The 24,395-nt window shown below is 39.7% G+C and overlaps 1 protein-coding gene across 2 annotated transcripts; it reads left to right on the plus strand.

Annotated features, from left to right (window-relative positions):
* The first annotated feature begins 1,004 nt into the window (after positions 1 to 1,004).
* LOC131414386 (caspase-14-like) lies at positions 1,005 to 22,610 on the plus strand. 2 transcript variants are annotated; one of them, XM_058555492.1, is made up of 8 exons: positions 1,005 to 1,472; positions 3,046 to 3,098; positions 4,266 to 4,415; positions 7,419 to 7,508; positions 7,664 to 7,889; positions 8,361 to 8,477; positions 20,332 to 20,441; positions 21,401 to 22,610. In XM_058555492.1, exons 1-8 carry the CDS (start codon positions 1,106 to 1,108, stop codon positions 21,500 to 21,502), a joined length of 1,215 nt encoding a protein of 404 aa, XP_058411475.1. In that variant the 5' UTR covers positions 1,005 to 1,105; the 3' UTR covers positions 21,503 to 22,610. The 2 variants fall into 2 exon arrangements, with proteins under 2 accessions (XP_058411475.1, XP_058411476.1); XM_058555493.1 differs by lacking the exon at positions 7,419 to 7,508.
* The last annotated feature ends 1,785 nt before the right edge of the window (positions 22,611 to 24,395 follow it).

Consider the following 24,395-nt stretch of genomic DNA (forward strand, 5'->3'; position numbering starts at 1 on the left):
CATTTCACCCTTCCTCACTTAATATGCATCTCTAAAAATGATGGACATTTCTCTAACATAACTACAATGTTGTTTTCCTATGGGGAAAAAGTAAAATTTTTTGCATATCATCCAATACCCAGCCCATAGTCACATTTCCCTGATTGTCTCAAAAATGATTTTTTACAGTTGGTTTATTTGACTCAGGATTCAAAGGAGGTCCTGAGATTCTTTCATCAGCTGTTCGAAAGGGTGAGTCTGAGACAAACCACGATTCGAGTCAGTTCCTGAGGGCTCAATCAAGTCAGGGAATCTAGCAATAATAACGGGGGGGGGGGGGTCGCAAAGCTGAGATTTGCTCACCAAGGCAACGCCCCTTCCACGCCCCCCAGGCTGAGCAGTGTGCATTTCTAACTTCTTGCTGACATCAAATTCTCAAATCTCAGCTTTTGTCAGTATGCCCTCTACAGAAAAAGCTGGCTCAATGCAACAACCTCTAGGTCTTATTTCAGCTTCCAAGTTCTTCCCGCTCCTTGGGAACCGCTGGCTTGGGTAGCTGATAAACACTCTGGAGTCTAAGATCAGTGGTTCTCAAACTTGCCTGCACATTGGAATCATCTGGAGAGCTTAACTGATGCCTGGGTCTGCCACCCAGAGATTCTGCTGTAATCAGCTTAGATTGTGGCCTGGGCACCAAGAGTTTTAAAAGTTCCCCAGGTGATGCTAACGCGCAGGCAAGGCTGAGCACCACGGAGGAGCCCTGCAGGGCCAGATTCACCACTCAGCTCTCCCGACCCGGGCTCCAGGGGTTAAACTGGAGCGGGTTTCTATGGCAGGGAGAGCAGAGCCTCTGGGATGCGGCGGGGTCGGGGTCGGGGGCGGGAGCGGGAGCGGTAGCGGGAACGCGGGGGCTCGGATGCGGGGCGTGGCTCGGGTCGGGGGCGGGGCCCGAGGGGACGAAAGGCGGGAGCAGCCAGGCGCAGCAGCCTGCCTGCCAGCAGACAAGCGGAAACGCCTCCGGTTTTCAAAACAAAGAGGAGAAGCGGGAGGCGTGTGCGGCGCGCAGGGTTGAGACCTCCTTGGGTTGGTCCGTCAGGCTCGGGCGCTTCAGCATCGCTAGGTGACAATGGAGGGAAGCATGGGGGGCGGCCGGCGCTCGGGGTCCGACGGCCTCCAGGTGCCTGCGAAGATGACGCCAGCCATGGAGGAGTTGCAGAGCCGCTTGCAGGAGACTCTGGACGTGCTGTCCCCGCAAGAGCTGCGCAGCTTCCGCGTCATCCTCAAGACAGTGGACGAGGAGCCGCGCGTGAGCCCGCTGCAGCTGGAGCTGGAGGGCGGCAGCGCGTCGGGGCTGGCTCGCCTCCTCGCCAAGCACTACTACCTGAGGGCCGCGCCGCGCGTCCTCGCCAAGGTGCTGGAGCAGCTACGCCGCGCCGACCTGCTGGCCAGCTGGCAGAACGCCGCCGCTGCGGCCGCTGAGGACGACGGCCCGGGTGAGCGCGGGGACTGCCCCGTGCCCGGGCATTCCCGGACATTGGCGGGGACAACTAGGGGGAGGGGGCATGTGTGAGCGCGCGACTGCTCCGTGCCCGGGCATTCCCGGACATTGTGGGGGACAACTTGGGGGAGGGGGCTTGGGTGAGAGCGCGGTTTGGCCCTTCCGCCCCGGGGATTCCCAGGCACGTCCTGAGGGGCGGCCCGGCGCCCAGATTAGCGGCGGGGAACCGGGCTTGGCTGGGGGAGGAGGAGCAGAGGAAGGAGGGTGCGGGCGTCGAGGGACCAAGTGAACGCGCGGCGGGAGGGGGGAGCCCGGGGGTAAGCGGGCAGGAGAGTCGCCTTCCCAGGCACGGAATCCGAGTGACCAGTCGATGAGTAGCCCCCCGGATCTACCAGTTCCTTTTGGGGTGGGCTCAGCAATCAGATTGACTCAGCAGGCCTGAGATGCATTTTTAACAAGTACCTCCAAGTGATTATGATGTGGGAAGTTTTTAGACGATGCAGTGAGAAACCCAGTGTTGGAATCCCCACTGCTACATCTCCAGTGGGTGTGTTGATTGGCAGTGGGGGTGGGGCCCCTCTTCTTGTACGCCGTTAGACCATTTGCCATAAATCTGGGAAGATGTGGCTTACGATCAAGAAATGCAGTATGGAACAGGTTGAGGAAGGTTAGGGCTTTCCCCGCTAAATTTAATAAATGTGTGTGTATGAATGTGTGTGTGAGTGTGTGTGAGAGAGTGTGAGAGAGAGAGAGAGAGAGAGAGAGAGGAAGCAGCCCTTGTATGCGGGGCATTGAGGTAGACACTAAATGTACCGTCGCTGGTCTCTGTCCTCAGCATGCTTATGATCTGGTTGAGTTTTGAGGTATGTTGCTGATTTTTCTTAGATTTGTAATGGATGACAACTGTAATCGCCCACAAAACCTGGCCTGTAGGCAGAATCCGGCCCCATGGAGCCCTTGATTCTCCCTTTACTGCACCTGCGCAGCACTTCTCTCCTTGTCCCTCAGGACTTCCTTGTTTATGTATCACTCTTTTATTATCACCCCTTTAGACTGTGAGTCTCTTGCTGTTGGCAAAGTGGTTTTTTTTCCAGAATCATCCAAACTACACAATATCATGACTGCACACTGTAGGTACCCAATAAATATTTGAATTGAATGCTAAGAGATTATGTTAAATAGAAGAAGTATAGTCCTTTACTTCATCTTTCCCTTTATTGGTGCCATGGTCTCCTCTTCAGGAAATGCATATGCAGTGATGTTAGTTACTCCTTGTCCTTTTTATCCCTGGCCTGGGTCTTTCTGCCCTTGAACCTGACTGGCATCTAAGGGAATTCTGTTTGAAGTTTCCCACTTCATGAGTTTGAGAGAGGGTGTTCATAATCCAAGGAACCTGTTCTAAAGTGAGATTGAACCTGCTGACCCAAAAACCTAAGAGGCAACTGAATTCCTTGGGAGGACTTCCTGTTAACAGGCACAACAGCAGATATTGATTAGAAAGAAAAAAATGAGAAAAAAAAGTAATGCTCTTTTTCTCTTTTATTCTCTTTTCATGAAAATTCATCCAGTGATTCCAAGCAAGATTCTAAAGAGAAGCTATGACTGTGTGGAAGGTGAAATGGTAAATATTTTCTCTCTTACTCCAACACTACACACTGGTTAGTAAAGATAATATTTAGCCACTGTTTGAACCTTTTTTTGTCCTGGTCCTGTTTGGTTAAAGGGCGCTATCTCTGTGGTTGTCTCAAGTGTTCAGATCGTTATAATACTAAAAGATAAACATTAGCCAGTTAAAACCATGGTGCATACATTAATCAAATGAGGTAGGCCTTTTTTTTATCTCCAATTTACAAGTCAAAGAGGGTGAGGCACTGGGGGTTAAATGACGATTGTATGGCCTTGGGCAACTACATAAATTGCTGGCTGCAAGATTTTTTTTTTTTAAGTTTTAATTATGGAAATTTTAAACAAATACTAAAGTAGAATAGAAAAATGAATCTCCCAAACTCCAGCCCAACTGTTATCACCCTGCTTCAACAATTAGCAACATATGACCAATCTTGTTTCATCTGCTCCCCCCTCCCAGTTATTTTAAAGCAAATCCAGATATCAGATCACTTTTATCTACAAATATTTTGATATGTATCTCTGAGAAAGACTTTTTTCAAAACATAACCACAATACCATTATTTTACCTAAAAACAAGTTCCTTAATCTTGGCAAAGATGCAGTTAGTATTCAGATTTTCTTGGCTGGTTCCTATGTCTTTTACAGTTGGTTTGTTTGAATCAGGATTCTGATTCAAACCAGGTCTACACAATGACATTTGATTAGTTTGTCTCTTAAGACTCTGAATTTATGATACTTCTCCCTTCTTTAACCTTTTTCTTGTTTATTTGTTGAAGAAACCAGGTTATGTGTCCTGTAGCATGTCTCATAGTCTCTGGATTTGCTGACTGCAGCCCATGTTGTCATTCACCATTTTCCTCTATTTGCTGTATTTCCTTAAACCAGTAGTTATGGCTATATATAGGAATTTAAAAATGAGATTGGCCTATTAGTCCTAGTCTGAGAAAGGTGTTTGAAAGAATTATAAATCAAGTCATGGTTTCCCCCTACTCCCCTTCCAGAACTGATAAGAGAGGCAGTCAGTGTTGTTCCCCTGATTTGAACTGGAAAACCTCACCATTAATACCAGAAAAAACTCGTTGTTTCATATATATGGCATATTTGGATTTCTGAGCTTGGTTTGGTTTGAATATTGTTTCTCGGCTTTCCTGGCAAACAGGACCGTTATGACCTGAGTGGCAGACGGAAGGCTTTCCTCATGTGTGTGAAGAGGAACAGGCCCGGGGCTCACCGGGACATCGTGCTGATGAAGGAATGGCTTGGTCAGTGCCAGTTCGAACATACATCCTGCATCGATCCTGACAAAATGGTAACAAATTAAAATCAGAAATGAAAAATTATAACTTGGATTTCGTAACTTTCCTTTTTCTTTTTTTTCAAATTGGGTTTTAGTACCTGGTGAGAACCAGGACCTGCTGAGCAATGACATGTATGTCCTGATGAAATTCTTGATGCTTTTGTGATCTTCAGTGTGTGATACCCCAGCTCCCCTTCCAGTCAAGCAGGGACCTCTGGGGCTCCATTCCTGGCTAGGGCTGCAGTTGAAGAGGGAAGAGAACCCAAGATGGTGTCCTAAGCAAGACAGGCAAGGAGGCCCGAGGACAAGCCGTGAGTCCACGGTGGGCAAGGTCCAGAGCATTTGGGAGCAGGGAAGACCAAGGAAACAGCTTTGAGAGGTCAGGCCAGAGGAATTCCAGCAGCATCAGAGCCCAGGGACTTTGAGTCCTTGTGGGACTCACTTGGAACTGTGGGAGGGGTGAAGGGGGTCTGAGAGCCCTGGTAGAATTGCATTGTGACTTAACTAGATGACACAGAAAAAAATAAGGTGGAAGAGTGGTGGTGCTGGTTGGGTGGGAACTCCAGTTTGACCTCTTTGACCCTAGTTGAGTCATGGCCTACACCTGCCCTTATATGGGGACAATAACATAGGAAGGCCCTTCATAGATGTCTGGAGTCATTGCTAATGAATATCAAGGAACAGCATAGCAGAAGGGCTATGAGTGCAGCATGGACTGCCAGAGTTGGAATCCTGTCTTTTACTAGTTGTTACCTTAAATCTGGTTCTCAACCTAGGGTAATTTTGTCCCCCAGAGGACATTTGGCAGTGTCTGGAGACATTTTTGGTTGTCACAACTAGAGGGTGCTGCTGGCATCTAGTGCGTAGAAGCCAGGGATGCTCCTACAATGCCCAAGACAGCCCCTACAGCAAGGAATTATCTCGCCCCAAATGTCAATAGTGCAATAGTTTTAGAAACCCTGCCTTAAATTGACTACTTTCTTATCTCTAAAATGGGAGTGATGATAGTAACTTATCTTGTAAGGCTGTTGTGAGGATGAAGTGAGCTGCTATGTATAAAAGATCTCAGAATGTTAGCTGGCTTATAGTAAGTGCTCAGTAAAGTTAGATTTTATTATTTCAAAGCTAAAAATAGACTCCTTCGTTCTTCCCAAGGATTGTACCAGAATCTCTTCCACAATACGTGATTTTTAATCCAGTCCTTTCCATTCAGATGGAAGATATTGCCAATGTTCTTTTGATTTATTCCCCTAAGGGTCAGGAAGTAGGCTCTTTCTCTTACATCCTGTCCACATTTATTTGTATATATTTAGTAATCTTACTGGCAAAACTATTTTGCTGTTTTAAGTTTCATTTTGCAGATTGTAGTCATGCTCTGCAAAACGACGTGTCAGTCAACAGACTGCATATATAACGGTGGTCCCATAACATTAGTACCATATAGCCTAGGTGTGTAGTAGGCTATACCATCTAGGTTTGTCTAAGTACACTCTATGATGTTCGCACAATGATTAAATCACCTAATGATGCATTTCTCAGACTGTATCCCCATCATTAAGCGATGCACAACTGTATTAGTTTGGTTGAACATCCTTTGGCATTTTTTTCCTTCTGTATAAATTACCTGTTTGTATCCTTTGCCCTTTTTCCTACTGGATTTTCTTTTTCTTGTTCTTATTCTATAGTTATTTTCCTGGACATTATTCATTTACAAATATAGCACAGATATTTTTCTCTTACCCTGTTACTTGCTTTTTGACTTTTTGTTGTCTTAAGTCATATGGAAGTCTTTTAATTTTTGTGAGTAAACTTGTCAATCTTTGTTTATCGGCTTCTTGGTTTATGTCTTGATTAGACCCCATGCCTTCCCAATTTTAAAATTTTTAAATTATTTTTCTGTAATTTTTTATAGTCTAAGGTTTACTTTTTACTCTCTGGAATTTTATTTTTGGAACTGTGTGGGGTAGGAGGTCTAACTTTCTTTCCAAATGGATGGTCAGTCTTCTCAACATTTATTGAATGATACATCCTTACTCCACATATTTGAAATTCCACCTTTATCATGAACTCTAAATTCCTATATATACTTGGATCAATTTCTGGATTCTCAAATATACTGTTCATATATTTGCTTGTACTTTTGCTGGTATATCACTGTTTTATTCACCATGATTTTGTAGTACATTTTGATGTCTAATAGGACCTATCCCCTCTCATTGGGTTTGTTTTGGTTTTTGTTTTTTGCTTCTGAATGTTCTTGGTTATTCTTGAGCATTATTTGTTCTCTATGACCCTGAGAATATTCTAGTTAAGCTCCACAGAAATCTTTTGACATTTTGATTGACATGCCATTGAATTGAGATTAATTGGGAATGAAATGGCAAATTAATAGTATTGAGTCATCTCTATCAGAAGCATTGGCATGTCATGGTTTGTTTATGTTCTTCACTAAAGTTTTTTTTATCATTTTCTTCATTTAGGTAATGTGCATTTCTTCTCAGGTTTATTCCTAGGTATTGTTTTAGTTTTGGTGTAACCATGTATGACATTTCTTTTTCCATTATGTGGTTTAAATGATTATTGCTGGGTAATTGGGGAGCTATAGATCTTTGTATCTGGTCGAGTTGCTGATCTGTAGTTCTAATAGTTTTTAATTGATTATTTTATATTTCTAGATAGTTGTGTTATCTGTAAATAATGAGTTTTGGCTCTTTGTTTCCAGTATTTGAACTTCATTTAATTTTTACTTTATTGACACGGTTAGGATCTTTGTTACAACTTGTATAGGAACAGAGAAAGCAGCCGGTCCTGCCTTGCTTCTCTTTTTAGTGGGCTTGATTCTGATGACATCTCCTCATAGATTCTGGCAGGTGTATATTATTGGGTAGACTCCTCCATTCCCTTCCATTTCTAGCTTACTTATAAAATGATTTTTATATATAAAATAAGTTAATATAAAATTTAAATACATTAACCATTTGGGGAGCTATAATTCTGTTGTATTTTGTGGTAGAGAATCAGAAATCTCATAATTTTGTCAAACAAGAACCAGTGGCACAGGAAGAAATCCTACGAATTCTGAGAGCAACGAAAAGGAAAGTGAAAGTAAGGAACTAATATTTACCTTATACTTCCCCTGTTAGAGATATACGTATTTCCATACTTATCATCTCATCAGATCACCTTGTAAAGGGGCAGTCTCTAGCATTTCTGATTTTTCCTACCTCCAGTTCTTTTTCATATGTTATCCTATTTTACAGGAGTTACTTGGAAAAATAACATCATTTCGTGATGGACTGAATGAAATTAAAGATGAAATTGGCTGTTGTCTTGTTACTCTCATGTCCCATGGAGAAAAAGGCTTTATTAAAATGAAAGATGATGAAAGAGTCAGCCTGGAAGACATTTTTGAAATGTTTAACAATAAAAATTGTCCAGCACTTCAAGAGAAACCGAAAATCTTTATAATCCAGGCCTGCAGAGGAGGTAAGTGGAAACTTCTTTATAATAGTCCTGTTTCTAAGAAATTCTCATATTGATGATTGAGGGAAGAAAAGCAAGTTAAAAAAATTATTTATTTATTTTAAATTAGAGGACCCTTAGCTGATGTAACTTTAGTCGTGTAGTATACTAGGGACTTTGAGCTGGGAGGAAGGGGTGGAAGGAAATCTTAACCTGGGATAGAATAGTTAATTTAGGCTAAGGAAAGGTCCAAGTTGCTAACTTCATGAGGTAGGTCAGGGAGCCTCAAGTTCTGTGAGAGAGATATGCAATATCCAAGGGATGGTCCACCATCCATGTGATTTCAGGTTGCTATGGGACTAACATCTGACTTATATAGCTTTTGTGGATATTTTTCTCTCTTGTGAAGATACAAGCTTGTTGTGACTTTTATTAAGGGTTACTGGTGTCGGTGGCATATTGTTGTAATTTGTATTTTTATTCCTCAAAAAACAGAGAGAAGAGATAATGGTGTCGAAACGGATGATGAACCCATGGACTTTGATGACCTATCAGAGAAGAGGAGGCTGCCTACATTCAGTGATTATTTCATCATCTATCCCACCCAGGCAGGTAAGACAGTGAGGGTAGATGACAGTGAGATACACATTCTTCCAGAGGGTTCAGGTTATTCCTAATGACTTTTTAAATCTTTTAAAAAAATTATCTGTGCTTTACAAATTGACATATATAAGGAGAAATGTTTATTAATCCACCCATCGGCCTTCAAAAAATGTTTCACTTTCGGGGCCGGCCTGGTGGCATAGCGGTTAAGTTCGCCTGTTCCACTTTGGTGGCCCAGGGTTCACTGGTTCGGATCCTGGGCGCAGACGTACTCACTGGTTATCAAAGCCATGCTGAGGCGGCGTCCCACATAGAAGAGTTACAACTCTACAACTATGACACACAACTGTGTTCTGGGGCTTTGGGGAGAAAAAAGAAAAAGAGGAAGATTGGCAACAGATGTTAGCACAGGGCCAATCTTCCTAAAAAAGAAAAAAAAAAAGTTTCACTTTCAGAGATGGCAGGTTGGCATCTTACTATTCATGTCTTCTAGGAAGGCGCTAACCTCTTAGCAAAGTATCACATAGTAACTAAGATCATTGGCTGTCATACAAAAAAGATGTTGGACCAAAAGCTAGCTCTGCCACTTGCTGTCTTTGTGACCTTCAATATTTCTTAACCTCTAGATATGTCAGTTTCTTCATGTAAAACAAGAATGATAAAATTTACTTATGTCATGTAAGTTAAACTATGTAATGCAGATGTTGTGCTTATCATAATAACTGGCATAATAAATACAAAAAAAGTTAGCTACTGTTATTACTAATATGCTAATAACATTATTATCATTATTATTACTAATACTATTTCTAATAATAAAAATCTTGCATACTGAAAGGGTAGACTTGATTCACTCATGAAGGGAAACAGAAAAATGTAGAGAAGATAGAAGTAAGTGGTCAAGGACATTTATTTAGCTGTTTTTATCTTGACTTTCCTTGAAAAGGATTAAAGTAGTTTACAAATATATGTATATGTAATTCAAGATGAAATATGAGTGAAGAAATGGAAGCAAAGGAAAATAAGGACAGTAATGTAAAATGAAACATACTTAATGGTGAGACATTAAAAATGTCCCCATTGAAGTTAGATATAAGATTCCACTCCTTGGTTATTTACCCAAGAGAGGTGAAAGCATGTGGCCTCGTAGAGACTTGCACATGGATGTTCATAGCAGCTTTATCTGAAATAGTCAAAGACAGGAAACAACCCAAGTGACCATCAACAGGTGAATGAATAAACAAATCGTGGTATATCATACATGGAATACGACTCAGCAATAAAGAAATGAGCTCCTGATACATGCTACAACATAGAGGAAGCTCAAAATAACTATGCTGACTGGAAAAAAAACAGGCAAAACAAGATACATACTGTGTGATTCCATGTATATAAAATTCTAGAAAATGCAAACTAATCTACAGCAACAGAAGGCAAATCAATAGCGCTTGGAGATGGGGATGAGGTGGGAGGGAAGGATTACAAAGAGGCACGAGGACAATGCAGGGGATTGATTGGTATGTTTGTTATCTTAATTGTGGTGATGGTTTCATGGAAGTATACATATGTGAAAACTTATTAAATTTTAAACTTAAAATATGTACAGATGATTATCAATTATAAATTATACTTTAATAAAACTGTAAAAATTTTTAAAAATTAAGTGTAAGACAAGCATACCCATATCACCCCTACTATTTAACATGGCGTGGGTGGTCCTAGCTAATGCATTAAGATAAGAAAAAGGTATAAGGAATAGTATTCCAGAAATTAGTAGTGTTGAAAACAGGAGCAGTAATCACTTAGAAAACATAATAGAAAAGAAAAAGATACCATATTATTTTTCTTGCTTTAGTGAGTGATGTCTAGAAATGACTAACAAAAGATGAGCAAGAATTTTATTAGAGAAAATTACAAAACATTCCTAAAAGACATAAAGGAAGACCTGAATAAATGATGAGAAATACCATGCTCATGGATAGAAATTTCAATACCATAGAAATGACAGTTTTTTTCCAAATTAATCTATAAATTGAATTCCAAAGCGTTTTTTCATAGAATTTGACAAACTAATAATAAAATTATTCTGAAACAGTTAAGGATCAAGACAAGGAACCTTGTGCTCCAATTTTGTTGAATGAATGAATTTTTTGACTATGTGCTGGTCTCTTTATGTTTGAGGGCTAGAGATTCAGTATTGAACAAAAGAACTAAAAATCTCTGCCTCAGCAGAGCTTATATTCTAGTTGGGGAGAAAGACAATAAACACAGAGAGAAAACAGATACTGTGTTTATGATTCCATTTGTATAAAGTTCGAAAGTCAGGATACTGCTTACCCTTGGGGGTGCAGAGTGTTTGGAGTGGTCATGACCAGAGTGGGCAAGATGGAGTGCTGGTACCATCTTGATTATTGATGAGGGTGCCAGTTATGTGAGTGTGTTCATTTTATGAAAATTTACTGAGCTATTATATACCCTTATGCTTTGCACAGTTTTCCCTATGATGGTTACCAACTTCAATGAAAAGTTTACCAAAAATAACATAAAATATGTTAGATGGTGCTAAGTGCTATAGAGAAAAATAATGCTGAAACAGGGGATATGGAGTTTTGAGGGGTAGGCGTGGAGATTGTAGTTTCTAAAAAGAGATGTATAGAGATGTCCCCACTGAGAAGTTGATCATTGTGTAGAGACTTGAAAGACATGAGAGAGTGAGCTACGCAGTATTTGAGAGAATTTGTTTTGTCAGATATGAATGCTTAGTGTAAAGCAATAACAAAAACTCTGTGTGTCCGCCTATGTATAGACAAATAGGCCATTGGGGTCAAACAGAGAACCTAGAGGTAGAACCAAATATATAGGGAAACTAGATATGTGACAGAGGAGCCATTACTAATCAATGGTGAAAGAATGGGCCATTCAATAAATAGTGCTGGGAAAACTGGCTTCTCCATGGGAGAAAAATAAGAATTTATTTTCAAATTTCTTGGCATAGAGTTCATTGTATCTTTAATCATGTGAAATCTCTATGGTTATGTTCTCTTCTTTATCTCTAGTGTTTGTGGCTTCCTTCTTTTATTCTTGATCAATCTTGCCCGTGGTGTATTTTTTTATTAAAAACCCATTTTTAGTTTTGTTAGTCCTCTCTAGTATATGTTTGGTTTTGATTTCATTAATTTTGGCTCTTATTTCAATTTTTCTCCATTTTGGAGGGTTTATTCTACTCTTCTTTTCCCAACTATTTCAGTTAGGTACTTGGCTTATTATTTTCTACCTTTTTAAAAAATAAGCATTTTTAAAGCTATCTTTCCCCTCTAAGTACTGCTTTCACTGTAACCCTCACATTTTAACGTGTAACGTTTTTATCCTTCAGTTCTAAGAATTCTTGAATTTCCATTATTGTTTTACGCATTACTTATTTACAAATACATCTCTAAATTTCTGGTGTTGGGATTTTAAAATTTATCCATTTGTTATTGATATCTAGTTTATTCGTGCCATGAACTGAGAAAGAATATTGACTATGATACCAATTTGAAATCAGTTGAAACTTGGTTTATGTCTTGGTCTATAGTAAATTTTTTAATGGCTCTCGGACTGTCATAAATATTATGTATATGCTTAAGAATATATGCTCTCCACTTCTTGAGTGCAGGGTTCTATATATTTCTGTTAATTTAGCTTAACTGTGTTGTTCAAATGTTTTATGTCTGTACTAAATTTGTCTGCTTGACCTGCCAATAATTGAGATAATGTGTTACTATGTCCCATTATGATGGTCGGTTTGTCAGTTTCTTCTGTAGTTCTATTGTTTATTTTTGTTTTCTTTATATATTTTGAGGCAACTGTAGTAGAGGCATATGATTTTAGAATTGTTACAGTTTGTGGTGAAATAAGTATTTTAATCATTTTTTGGTGAACCTGTTATCCCAAATAGTGGTTTTTTTGTATTAGTTTGTTTTGTCTGATATTAATATAGATACCCTAGTATTCTTTTGGTCTATATTTGTCTGGTATATATTCTTTAGACTTTTTTCTATTAACCTTTCTGACTGGTGAGTTAGGACAACTTATCTTTATTTGTGACTGTTGATATAGTTGCACTGTTACCATTTTACTTTGTATTATTTGTCCTATTTTTCTTTGCTTTTTTTTTTTTTTTTTTAATTGGTGAGGAAGATTAGCCCTGAGCTAATATCTGTTGCCAATCCTCCTCTTTTTGCTGAGGAAGATGAGCCCTGGGCTAACATCTGTTGCCAAACTTCCTCTTTTTGCTGAGGAAGATTGGCCCTGAGCTAACATCTATGCCCATCTTCCTCTATTTTATATGTGGGACACCTGCCACAGCATGGCTTGATAAGCAGTGCATAGATCCGCACCCAGGATCCAAACCTGCTAACCCCAGGCTGCTGAAGTGGAGCACGTGAATTTAACCACTACACCAGCAGGCTGGCCCCATTCTTTGCTTTTTTTTCCTCCTTTATTACTCTTGTTTTTCACTGATTATGAGTTTAGATTGTCATTCTTGCATTTTCTCCCCCTGCTCACTTTGAAGGTGTACATTCCATATCTTTTCTTCTCATGGTTACCCGTCAAATTTTACACGTGTACTTAGTCTAAAGTTAGTAGGAAAGCTCATTCTTACTCCCTGATGACACAAGGAAACTTAGAACACTTTCTCATCACCATCTTTCACACTTAAGTGCTGCTTTTGTTTAACATTTATTTCTACCCTTTATTTTTTGTATCTTGCTTAATGTTCTTTATTTATGTGAAAGTATTTATGTATTCTTAAACTCCTTCCACTTCCCCCTGATTTTCTTCTGAATTAAGACATTAATCCAACACATTTTTATCAAATATGTTGTCATGTACCAGGGTGGCAAACACTATTCTAGGTAACGCTTATCCCTTTTTTAAAATCCCACAAATTAGAACATTATTGTAATATTTTATACAGTCTGTGTTTGTTTATATTTACCCACGTGTTTACCATTTTCTTTGTTCTCTATTCCTTTCTGACTCTTAGACCATTTTTCTGGGGTCATTTTCTTTCTTCCTTTAGATTTCCTTTGGAAATTCATTTAAGGAAGATTTATGGGTGGTAAATTCATTTTACACCCAAATCTGGCTGATTATTTGACAGGATCTTGGCTTGTTCCTTCTTGCGATTCCATCTTTTATTTCATTAAACGTTTCATGCACAGTTATTTTGTATTTTGTACCTGATAACTTCTAACACCTGAAGTCTTTAGGGGTCACTCATTTGGTTGTTTCTGTTGACTGTCACTCATGGTGATGTTTCTTTGTGTGTTTGAACTCTTAGTTCATTTGTTGAATCCAAATCTGTGGTCCTCCTGGGGGCATAAATAGGGAATACTTCCTTTAGAGAGGAGTATCAGCCACCTGGATGGGGTAGCTCCCTTCAGGGTCACAGGGATGATGCAGGAATCCTAGGTGCTTCTCCCTACCTCCTAGGCACAGCTTGGAAGCTTTTACTTTCCAAAGGTGACGATAACAGACGTTTTCCCTTAGACACAGTGCAGCTCTGTTTTTCCTGTTTGCTTTCTGCTCTTAGCTCGGGTTTCAACTTCCTCATTTGGAGGGAAAGGGTGCCTTGGAGATTTCTATTAATGCCTATCAGCCCAGAATAGCATTAAAATTTTATTTTAATCAAGAATCAAGTTTTATAGCTGGAGGGATATTTGAAGTATCTGGTGTCCAATGTGGAAAACTTGCAATATGTGTTAAAATGAATCTTTTAGGCTTACCCATTTTTATCTCATCAGACAATGCATAAACGTTCTGGCAGTACCAGATAACGTGTGGGGATGTGGGCAACAGGTACTTCCATATACCATTGATGAGAGCAAGTTAGTGCTACCTCTTTGGAGAGCAAAGTATGATACCTAGTAAAGTTCAAAATATGTTTATTTCTGACCCAGCAGTTTCACTGCTGGGTGTATACCCTAGTGCTGTGGTCCCCAAACCAGGGGGCCACAGTGAAGTCACACAGCTATACTTAATTCTGTGAACCACTAGCTTGGGTAGTTTAAGGTTTCAAAAGTTAGATCATGCAACATTCTTTTCGATGATATCATATCGTTGGGTAGCTAGGTTTTGGAAGTTTGCTGAGATAAAAAGCAAGTACTGTGGTGGATTCCTAGGCCGAGAAGTTGTGCAGTGCCCAACAGGTGCACACATCCCATTAGTAGGTAATTGTGGTTATTTAAGAAGAAAATAAAAATATTTTCCTTTCAATTTGTGTAGGTGTTTTTCCCCCAAATTGCCAATAAATTATCAGGATGTGAATACTAAGTTTAAACCTAACTACTTTAATAAATGGGACTCTTAGTTATTTGTTTTGGCCTAGGAGCACTGTGAAAAAATTCCAGAGAACTAAAGGTACTGTGAAGTGGGAGAGTTTGGGAATCTCTGCCCTAAAGAATCTTCGGCACATGTATATGTGGGATAGAGTGACCCACTGTCCCAGTTTGCTAGAGACTGAGGGGTTTCCTGGGATACTGGACTTTCAGTGTTAAAACTAGCAAAGTGGGCAAATCAGGATGACTTGCTCACTCTGACATGGGTGATTCTTTGAAATTGTTTACAGTAGGGAGAATTGAAGTGGAGGGAAAGCTAAAGTCATTGGGAGTGTGTATTCACAAAGTAGAATACTGTGCGGCAGTTGAAAAGAATCGTGGTGGGGAAGTTTTAAATGTAACAATGAATGAAGATAAGACAGTTGTCACATAATATAGATAGCGTACCTTGAATATAAAGATTTAAAACACATATATATTTAAAATAATATTACTGAATATATACCTAGTAAAAGTATAAAAATATGGGCAAAAAGAACAGCCAACAGCTTTGTGATAGGGACTGTCTCTGGCAGAGGCAGAGAGGGTAGGGAAGGAGGGACCAGAAAGTAATCAGGGAGGAAATTCAAATGAGGCGTCAACTATATCTCACAAGAGAAGAAGAGCTGGAACAAATATGGCAAAACGTTAGTATTTGTTAGATCTGGGTGGTGGATACGCAGGTGTTTGTTACGTTATTCTATGTTCTTTTTTGTATATTTAAAGATTTTCGAGAGATAGGAATTGAAGAAAGGGATTGGAAACAACAAATGTAGCTAAGACTGATGTAGTTTTTCTATAGAGGGAGTTAACAAATGGGACACTGTCTGGATGGTGATGAGGGATCAAAGGAGTCTTTTGTTTGTTTTTAAGGTGGGCGGTACTGCAGCACAGATGCTGATGGAATGATCCAGTAGAGAGGGGAAATTTTCAGGAGAGAATACAGATCAGACAGCTATGGAGCTGCAATTTTGAGCCTAGGCAATGTATATCTTTCAAGTACTATGTCAGGCTGATTTTTCAAATGGAAGAAAGAAGTTGCCATTTTCCTCCATTGGGAGGACTCCAAGAAGAGCGGAATTGAGGGAGGCGGGAAATCAAGATTTTAAAATGGTGACTAGCCATCCCAGTGGACGTGCTAAGAAGGCAGTTGATTATTTAAGTCTGGAATCAGGTGAGTGGTCTGCATTGGAGAGAGAAATGTGGGAGTTATCAGCTTGTAATGTCATTTAAAGCCATAGGCCTGGATAGGGTCACAGGCCTTATTCCAGCACGTATAGAATGCTGAGATGAAGAATCAGCAGTGGAGACTAAGAAGGAGTGCCCGCTGATGTGGGAGAGAACCAAGTGGGTATGGTGTCCCGGAAGCCACGTGAAGGAAGATGTGGCTGACAATATCAGACACTGCTGATGGATCACGTAGGATGTGGACAGAGAATTAACCTTTGGATTTAGAAATGTGCAGGTCATTGGGGATCTTAACAAGAATAGTTTGGGATGTGGACTAAATCGTGGACTCAAAGGAGTAGAACTACAGCTACATGCAAGAAAAAGGATCAGCCTTAGAAATATAACATTGAAATGGGTTTTGTTTTGTTTTGTCTTTTTTAAAAAAATTTAGAACAAGCAAAATCACATATTTTATTATTTAAGGATACATATATATGTGGTAAAACTATGACATTTTTAAAAAAGATGAATGCTAAATACAAAATTAAGATTAGTGGTTTCTGTATGGGGGAGGGAGAGAATAGGAGGAACACACAGGTAGATGCTAATTTTCCTAATACGTGAATCAATAAGCAAAAGACCGATAACGCATAGGACGATGGGTATAGGCTATTAACTGACAATTCCTAGGGAACACAGTTACCATGGAGAAGATGCTCAACCTTACTTATAAGAAGAAAGTTTATTAAACAAGATTGAAGTACCATTTTTAATCTATCAGACTGGCTGAGATCAAACAGTTTGAATGTGTACTTTTGGTGAAGAGATAGAGAATTTACAGATTAATTACTGGTGGGACTATAAATTAGTATCACTTCTTTGGAGGACCATTTGGCATTATCTAGCAAAATTACAAGTACACACATAATTCCTGTCTAGGAGTTTATCTTCCAGGTATTTAGTACATGTCTGATTGACATGTGCTCAATTCATTGACATTGTTTTTTATAGTAAAGTACTAGGAACATCTAAATGTCTATCCATATGGGACTACTTAAATAAATTATGGTAAAGCATAGAGTAGAATACTATGTAACAGAGGAAGCAGCTCTTTATGTATTGATGATGAACAACCTCCAAGATGAACTGGTGAAAAAAAATCAGGTCATGGAACAGCATGTATAATATGCTACTGGGGTTGGGAGGAGAGTGGTTACACACTCAAACATGTATAAGCTTCTTCATACATAGAACAGATCTGAAAGGATGCACAAGAAACTGATACCCTTGATTTTCTTGGGCATTGGACAAGGAGGGAGGGAGACTTCACTAGATTCCTTTTGCAATTTGAATTTTAAACCATTTGAATGTATTATCTATTCAAAAAATGAATTTAAAACATTTTAAAATGGAGATATCTGCTTTTAAAAATTGGGAGATTTTACATAAAAACTCAGATTTCTGACGTCTCGCTCACCATAGACATTTATACCAGCTACCTGACCCCGGCAAGTCCTAGAGCTTGTCATTCTTGGTTTGTGACAAAGCCATGCCACCTGTGTGCAAGAGAAAGAGCAACATGCTTTCATCTGTTTATTGGCTATTTGTGTTTAGTCTTGTGAGTGAGTGTTGCTCATGTTCCATGGCCAAAGTTATCTTAACGATTTTATAATGCAAGTATAGGGATCCCAGTCCTGGTGATCTTTTGACCTTGTTTGGTAAATCTCTGGACTCACACTAGCTTTCAGCCAGAGTCTAAAGTTCTCCAATTTCACTCATCAGACTTTTTTAGTTGTTTAGAATCTGTCCTAAGGACTGAACTCATGGCCACGACTTACCATCGCTGATAATTTTCAAAGCGAGGAGAAATATATAATCTTTCATTTGATAAGATCCGTGGCAGCTACTCTTGATTTTTGCTTTGCTGATTGGCGCTTGATTCTTCAAAGAGGTTGCAGACTGCCTTAGGCCAGAGGCTTTCAAATGTGATTTGCCATAACCCACAGTAAGAAATAGCTGTTGTATTTCATCAAATCTAATGCCTTGATTGTAAGACATACCATTATTTTGTATCATCAAGAAGCTACTAATTAATCTATGACACAGCAGAGATTATATAGCACATCCAGATTTTAGAGAAGCTAAAGTGAAAAGAAATCTTAGAATTGATAAAATACGTAGTTCGTTATAATGTTACATACATTTACATAAATATGTTAACAAATACTAGTTTTAAAAATAGTACTTGCCCTTACTACGTTTGAGACACTTTAATATTTTCTGTTATATCCCACGCTATCCCATTATAAAAAAATGTTGGTTTCAGTCTACTAAATTGATTTCTTGACTGATTCTTGGGCCACAACCTGCAGTTTGAAGAACACTAGACTAGATGGATTATGAAGCTTTGCGATGTGGTGTTTCTACTCAGATTTACTCTGAGGGGCAATACTGAAATTCCCATATAGTTCCCACACTAAATAGATATGTTCTGTGGATTTTTTTACAACTTTACTGAGGTATAATTGAAGTATGTTGTATACATTTCAAGTATACAATTTGAACAGATATAAGTATACACTCATGACACCAGCACCATGATCAAGGTAAGCAAATATTTCCATCACCCCAAAAAGTTTTCTCATGTTCTAATCCGTCCCTGCCTCCGTCCCATCCCTAGGTTACCACAGATCCGCTCTCTGTTACCATGGGTTAGATTACGTTTTCTGGAATTTTATAGAACTAGAATTACACAGTTCTATGGTATTTTCTTCCACACACCATAATGGTTTTGTGATTGATCCATCCATGCTGTTTTGTATATCAATAGTTCATTTCCTTTTATTTCTGAGTAATATTCAATTATGTGGATATAACAATTTGTTTATCCATTCACGTTTTGAACATTTGAGTTCTTCCTGGTTTTTGGTTATTACAAATAAAGCTGCTGTGAACGTTTGTGTGCAAGTCTTTGAGCATGTTTTTGTTTTCCTTGGGTAAATACTAAGAACTGGAATAGCTTGTTCATATAGTAGGTACATATTTAACTTTTAAAGAAACTGCCAAATTTTTTTCTGAAGGGGTTGTGTTATTTTCCATTCCCACCAGCAGTGTACGAGAGTTCCAGTTGCTACACATCCTCATTAGCACTTGGTATGATCTGTTTTTAAAATTTTAGACAATCTAATGGGCGTATAATAGTATCACCTTGTGATTTTAATTTGCATTTCCTGGGAGACCAATAATGATAATTATTCATGTACCCATTGGTCATTCATATATCTTCTTTTGCCCAATTTTGTATTGGGTTGTTTGTTTTCTTATTAAGTTGTAAGAGTTCTTTGTATATTCTGGATACAAGTCCTTCTTTGGTACGTGTTAAAAATATTTTCTCCCAATCTGTGGCTTGCTTTTGATTTTCTTAATTATGTCTTTCAAAAAGCAAAAGTTTTTAATTTTAAGTCCAATTTATCAATTTTTTCTGTTATGGTTTATGCTTCTTGCTTTTCTAAGAAACCTTTGCCTACCCTGAAGTTGTGAAGATGACCCATATTTTTTCTGTTCCAATACAGATTACTATGAGAGGGTACAATTTTGATATTCCCATTGAATTTCCACACTAAACAGGCATGTTTTTTAATCTAATAATAAAAATAATTTCAGTAAATTTTGGGAGATCCCAAAATAAATTCCATATAGATGTATTTAGGGAGTATTCAGCTTAAAATGCTATAGCAAAAGTCAGCAATAGAAAAATAGAAAGGGGATTGGGCCAGCCCCAGTGGCCTGGTAGTTAAGTTCGGCATGCTCCATTTCAGCGGCCTGGGTTTGGTTCCTGGGCACGGACCTACACCACTCGTCTCTCTGTGGCCGTGCTGTGGCAGCCACCCACATACAAAAAGAGGCAGATTAGCAACAGATGTTAGCTCAGGGTGAATCTTGCTCAGCAAAAAAATAGGAAGGGCACAAATGAAGCAAATATGGCAAAATGATGATAACTGTTGAATCTGAGGGATGATTATATTGGGGCTTGTTAAGCTTTACTTTCTACTTTTGTGAATATTTGAAAACTTTTATTTAAAAAAAAGCACATAAAAAGAATGCCCTTCAGAGGTTATGTGTATTGGTCACACGAGGTCCCTGGGAGGCTCAGATGCTCCCTTTGTTTGTGTCCTTGTCTGTTGTGGCCCCAGACACACTCTGCTAATGCAAGACTGTTTCTGTATTCACACTTCAAAGCCATTTTCTTGGTTTTAGATGTGGGTCAAAGAACAAGTTAGCTGCAAGTAGAGGAGGAAAATGGATGGAATGTTTTTGTCTTTCCTTTGTAGACCATGTCGCTTTACGGCACCCCCGCACTGGCTCTGTGATGATCGAAGCAATGATTGAAGTCTTTAAACAGCATGGAAATAAGTGGCACATTGCTGACTTTTTCACCAAAGTAAGTAAATTCCAAGTGAGCATGTGCTCCATTCACTCTAAAGCTAACACACTTGATCAGAACGTTTTCCTGAGAAGATTGACTAGAGCTGTGAAAACGTGAGAGATACTGAAAAGTTGCTTGAAAACAATGGGCTGATCGTGAGTTTAGATGACTTGGCAGCATTGTTCAGAAGACCTGGCTGAGCCAGATGCCGAGAAAAACTGAGAGTGACACTTTCTATCATTGGTAATATGAGTGAGTTGCATAATAGGTGGGCTTGCAAGTTCCTGCCTGCTCTGTAGTCCTGCCCTTGCAGTCAGCTTTGGCCTGGCCCAGCTCCCCTAGGAGAGGGGAGGATCTGAGGGCTTCTTTAAGAACCAGCGCTAGCTCACGTTTGTCTCCCCAGCTTGTAGCCCATAGTAAATGTTCACTGAATGAATGAGTGGCCAAGAATTGCAGCAGATTTATACACAAACTGTAGTTTGGAGAAGGGCCCGATTACAGTGGCCTATCATATCAGGATTGAAGAGTAATTTTCTTCTTAATCCGGGAGTTTGATACCCAAAGAGAGCTAATTTAGAAAAGGTTGTGAATGAGCACAGTACAAGCAACGCTAACATTTATTGTGTTGCTCGCTCTGCCAGTTACTGCTCTCTGTGCTTCACAGATATTAATCCATTTAAGCCTTCCAACAACCCCAGGTTGGTACTGAGATTCACATCCACTATTCAGGTGGAGAGCTAGTAAGTGGCAGAGTTGGCACTCCAGCCCAGGCAGAGGGCTTTTGGAGTTCATTCTCAACCACAATTATGTATTAATTACTCCTCACCTCCCCCAGGTATGATAACTATTCTTATTTCTTTAAAAAAAATATTTAATGTTAATACTTTACATTTGATGCTTAACAGCTTTCAGAACTCCTTTTCACCTCATTTTTTCACTCACATTTTTTAACAGTTTGTGCTTTTATCTTTCAGGTGAATAACAGAGTGGTGCACACTGAATTTCATCTACGTGAGGAACCAATAAAAGTATCACTTGTAATGGAATCAACTTTAACTAAATCTGTGTACTTTTGACATCAGGAAGATTTAAACAATGACTGCTTAATAATAGACGTTGTAAAGAGCGTTTGTAGTATAGTAGTAATGGTTATCATTTTGCATTATTTCTGTCACTAGTTGTATTTCTCCATTTTGTTTTATATATATGTTACTTTTGTAAGATTTAACTATGCTTGTTTGATACTTGTAAATAATTTGACTTTTTTTTTTAAAGGATCACTGTTTTCTGAAAAATTTTTTTCCTGAACTGTTATCCAAACATGGAAATCCAGGTGTATTTGTGTACTGTTTATATCATGTGCTTCTCGTGCTGATTACACCCACCCTCCCTCCTCTCAATTTGGTGCTGGTGGTAAGCCTCATTGCCTTGGCTTAGTGGTCAAGAACTGCCTTATGTGGTCTTGTTCTCTGCTTCACTTTATTTCTCCCATATTGTTTTCTGCAGCCAGACTGATCTCCTTTTTGACTCCGTAAACCATTCTCAAGTCTTACCTGGGTGTCTTTGCCTGCACTTTGTGCCCTTGATGCCTCCCACGCACACCCCAATTTCCTCCCTGCTGCATCATACATTTGAACTGCTGTTTTCTCTGCCTGGAACACTCTGTTCCACCCCATGTAGGTGAGTCCTTTCCACCCTTCAGAGTTTGGTTCAAACATCATTTGCACAGGAAAGCTTTCCACCACCCCTCATGGTGGGTCAGCTTTTTCTAAGTGCTCAGAGACCCTATGCTTTTCTTCTGTAGCATTTAGATGTGTCGTGGCTGTTTAGTATCTCTCTCCAGTTCAGTCATAAGCTCCAAGAGGCAGACGCCATGTGTCTTGTTCATTGTTGTATCCGAGCTTCTCTCTGTGCCTTAAGACGCAGAGAAGCCATGCAATGAATGTTTACTGATTGACTGGTCTCTGTCTTTTAATTATTTTATCCATTCCTCAGACCTCGCCTTATTACCTCTGTGCATATCAGGGTAGTCATCCCCACCTACTTGGATGTCCCATAGTCGCTTTAACTTAACAAGTTGGAAGTTAATCTAAGTTTCCCCTAAATCTCTTCATAAAACCCATTCCATTGTTAATAATCCTTTGACTGCCTGCTGCCTGCAAAATATACCCCAAATTGCCTTAGAATATTAATCTAAGTTTCCCCTAAATCTCTTCATAAAACCCATTCCCTTGTTAATAATCCTTTGACTGCCTGCTGCCTGCAAAATATACCCCAAATTGCCTTAGAATATTCCAAGTCCTTCTCTGTCAGGCCTTAACCTATGCTACCTATGTATTGCCTGTTTGTCCTGAGTCTGGGCTACACCAGGTGATTCGCCTTTCCCTCCATAATCCTTTCTCACAGAGTTGGGCTTGTGGATTAATGAATGTTGAATGAACACTCTTGGATGTGTTATCATACTCACTCTCTCCTTTCTGCCTGAAATGCCCTTTTTTCTCACTGTATGCTTCCTCTATGCCATGCATTCTTCAGGGTGCAACTTGGGTCCCATCCCACTGTAAAGAAAACCTGTGTGTAGACCAGTGTTTTTAGTGTAAAAAACTGTGGACTGAGCATGAGTTTTAATTGTAACTGTGTAACTCTGAACTGTATTTGGACCTCGGTTTCCTCATCTATATAAAAGGAAATTCGGCTCAGCTGACTCTGAGAACTCATCCTGCTGGACTTCAGTGAACTTCTTAGTGAACCTGCACATGAACATCCTGCAGATGTGGCTGTTCCTGAACTTAGGGCTTCAAGCTGGCAGTTGCCTCAGACGGTTGGGCCTGTGTGAGGATGCCGGTGTTTGCTGAGAACGCTCTGAGATTGAGGGTCAAACTGACTGAAGCCACCCAGACTCTCCAGGCCTGTCTCCATTTCAGGGATAATTGTTTCCTTTTTAGTTAATGTGATTTCTTAAGTATATATACATGTGACTTAATTTTTAAACTTTTGAGTTCTGACATTTGATATGTAACTTTGGTTTTTTTATAGCACATTAAAATGTCTCCTTGGTTTATAAAATATGCACATCAGGTAAGCCTTCTCTATTCACTCACATCCTAGAGGATTTCCAGGCACAGGGGCTCGTTTCAGGGGCACAGCAGCAGCTGAAATATCAACAGCTCTTATTTCTTGGGGGAGGTTAAGTGACTTAATTCAGAGTCACAGTTAGCATGTGGCAAAGCTGGGATTCCAATACATGAACTAATACAGCACACAAAGTGCCAAGCGACAGAGAAAAGTTGTAGGATGGAATGCTTTCAGTAGACAGAAGGGACCATACTATTTAACTGAGGGAATGAGAGCTGAGGGACAAAGGAGGGAAGAGTGAGTTGGGAACACTGTTCAGGTCACTACAGGTAAGGTTGGTGGAGAGGACTGTAGGACAACTGGATACCAGACAAACAGATGAAGAGGAGCAAGGAGGAAGCCTGGTTAGAAAGGGAGGTGGGAAGGTCCCAGAGATGAACTTGATGCCTGGACCCAGCTAGGTGCTCCATATTCTCTGTTTCCAATCAGAATAGAGGCTCTCCTAGCCACCCAATGCCATGTGAAGTGTAGCCCAAAACATCTACAGTCCCTAGCACAGTTTTATACTTGAAAAATAATCTTCTTAAGTCTAGTTTTTATTTTTTAAATATAAACCCCAGGAACCAAAGTTTGCAAAATGAAGACTCTGAGATTTTTATCAAAAATGGGCATGAATAAAAAATGGTGGAGAAACTTGTGGTGCAGAGGACGAGGAGGCTGAGAGGTGGGGAAGAGGGCACCTGGCTGGGGGGCTAGGGCCATTCTTCGACAAGCGCCTCTTCGGCCAAGGGCTGCTCACTGTGGTTTACTGCCGCTAAAGGACATTTTCATCTTTGGGCTTTTCTCAACTCATTTCCTCACCCAAAATTTCATCATGCGGATCAGTTCTCAAGG

This window comes from Diceros bicornis, chromosome 2 (assembly GCF_020826845.1).
Source record: "Diceros bicornis minor isolate mBicDic1 chromosome 2, mDicBic1.mat.cur, whole genome shotgun sequence".
In the NCBI taxonomy this organism is placed as follows: domain Eukaryota; kingdom Metazoa; phylum Chordata; class Mammalia; order Perissodactyla; family Rhinocerotidae; genus Diceros; species Diceros bicornis.

Excerpts from the sequence above, each read along its gene's own strand:
- LOC131414386 (XM_058555492.1), top strand. The coding sequence starts at position 1,106 with ATGGAGGGAAGCATGGGGGGCGGCCGGCGCTCGGGGTCCGACGGCCTC. Across the intron at positions 1,473-3,045 it reads CGCTGAGGACGACGGCCCGG|TGATTCCAAGCAAGATTCTA; the intron begins GTGAGCGCGGGG and ends AAATTCATCCAG. Across the intron at positions 7,890-8,360 it reads AATCCAGGCCTGCAGAGGAG|AGAGAAGAGATAATGGTGTC; the intron begins GTAAGTGGAAAC and ends CTCAAAAAACAG.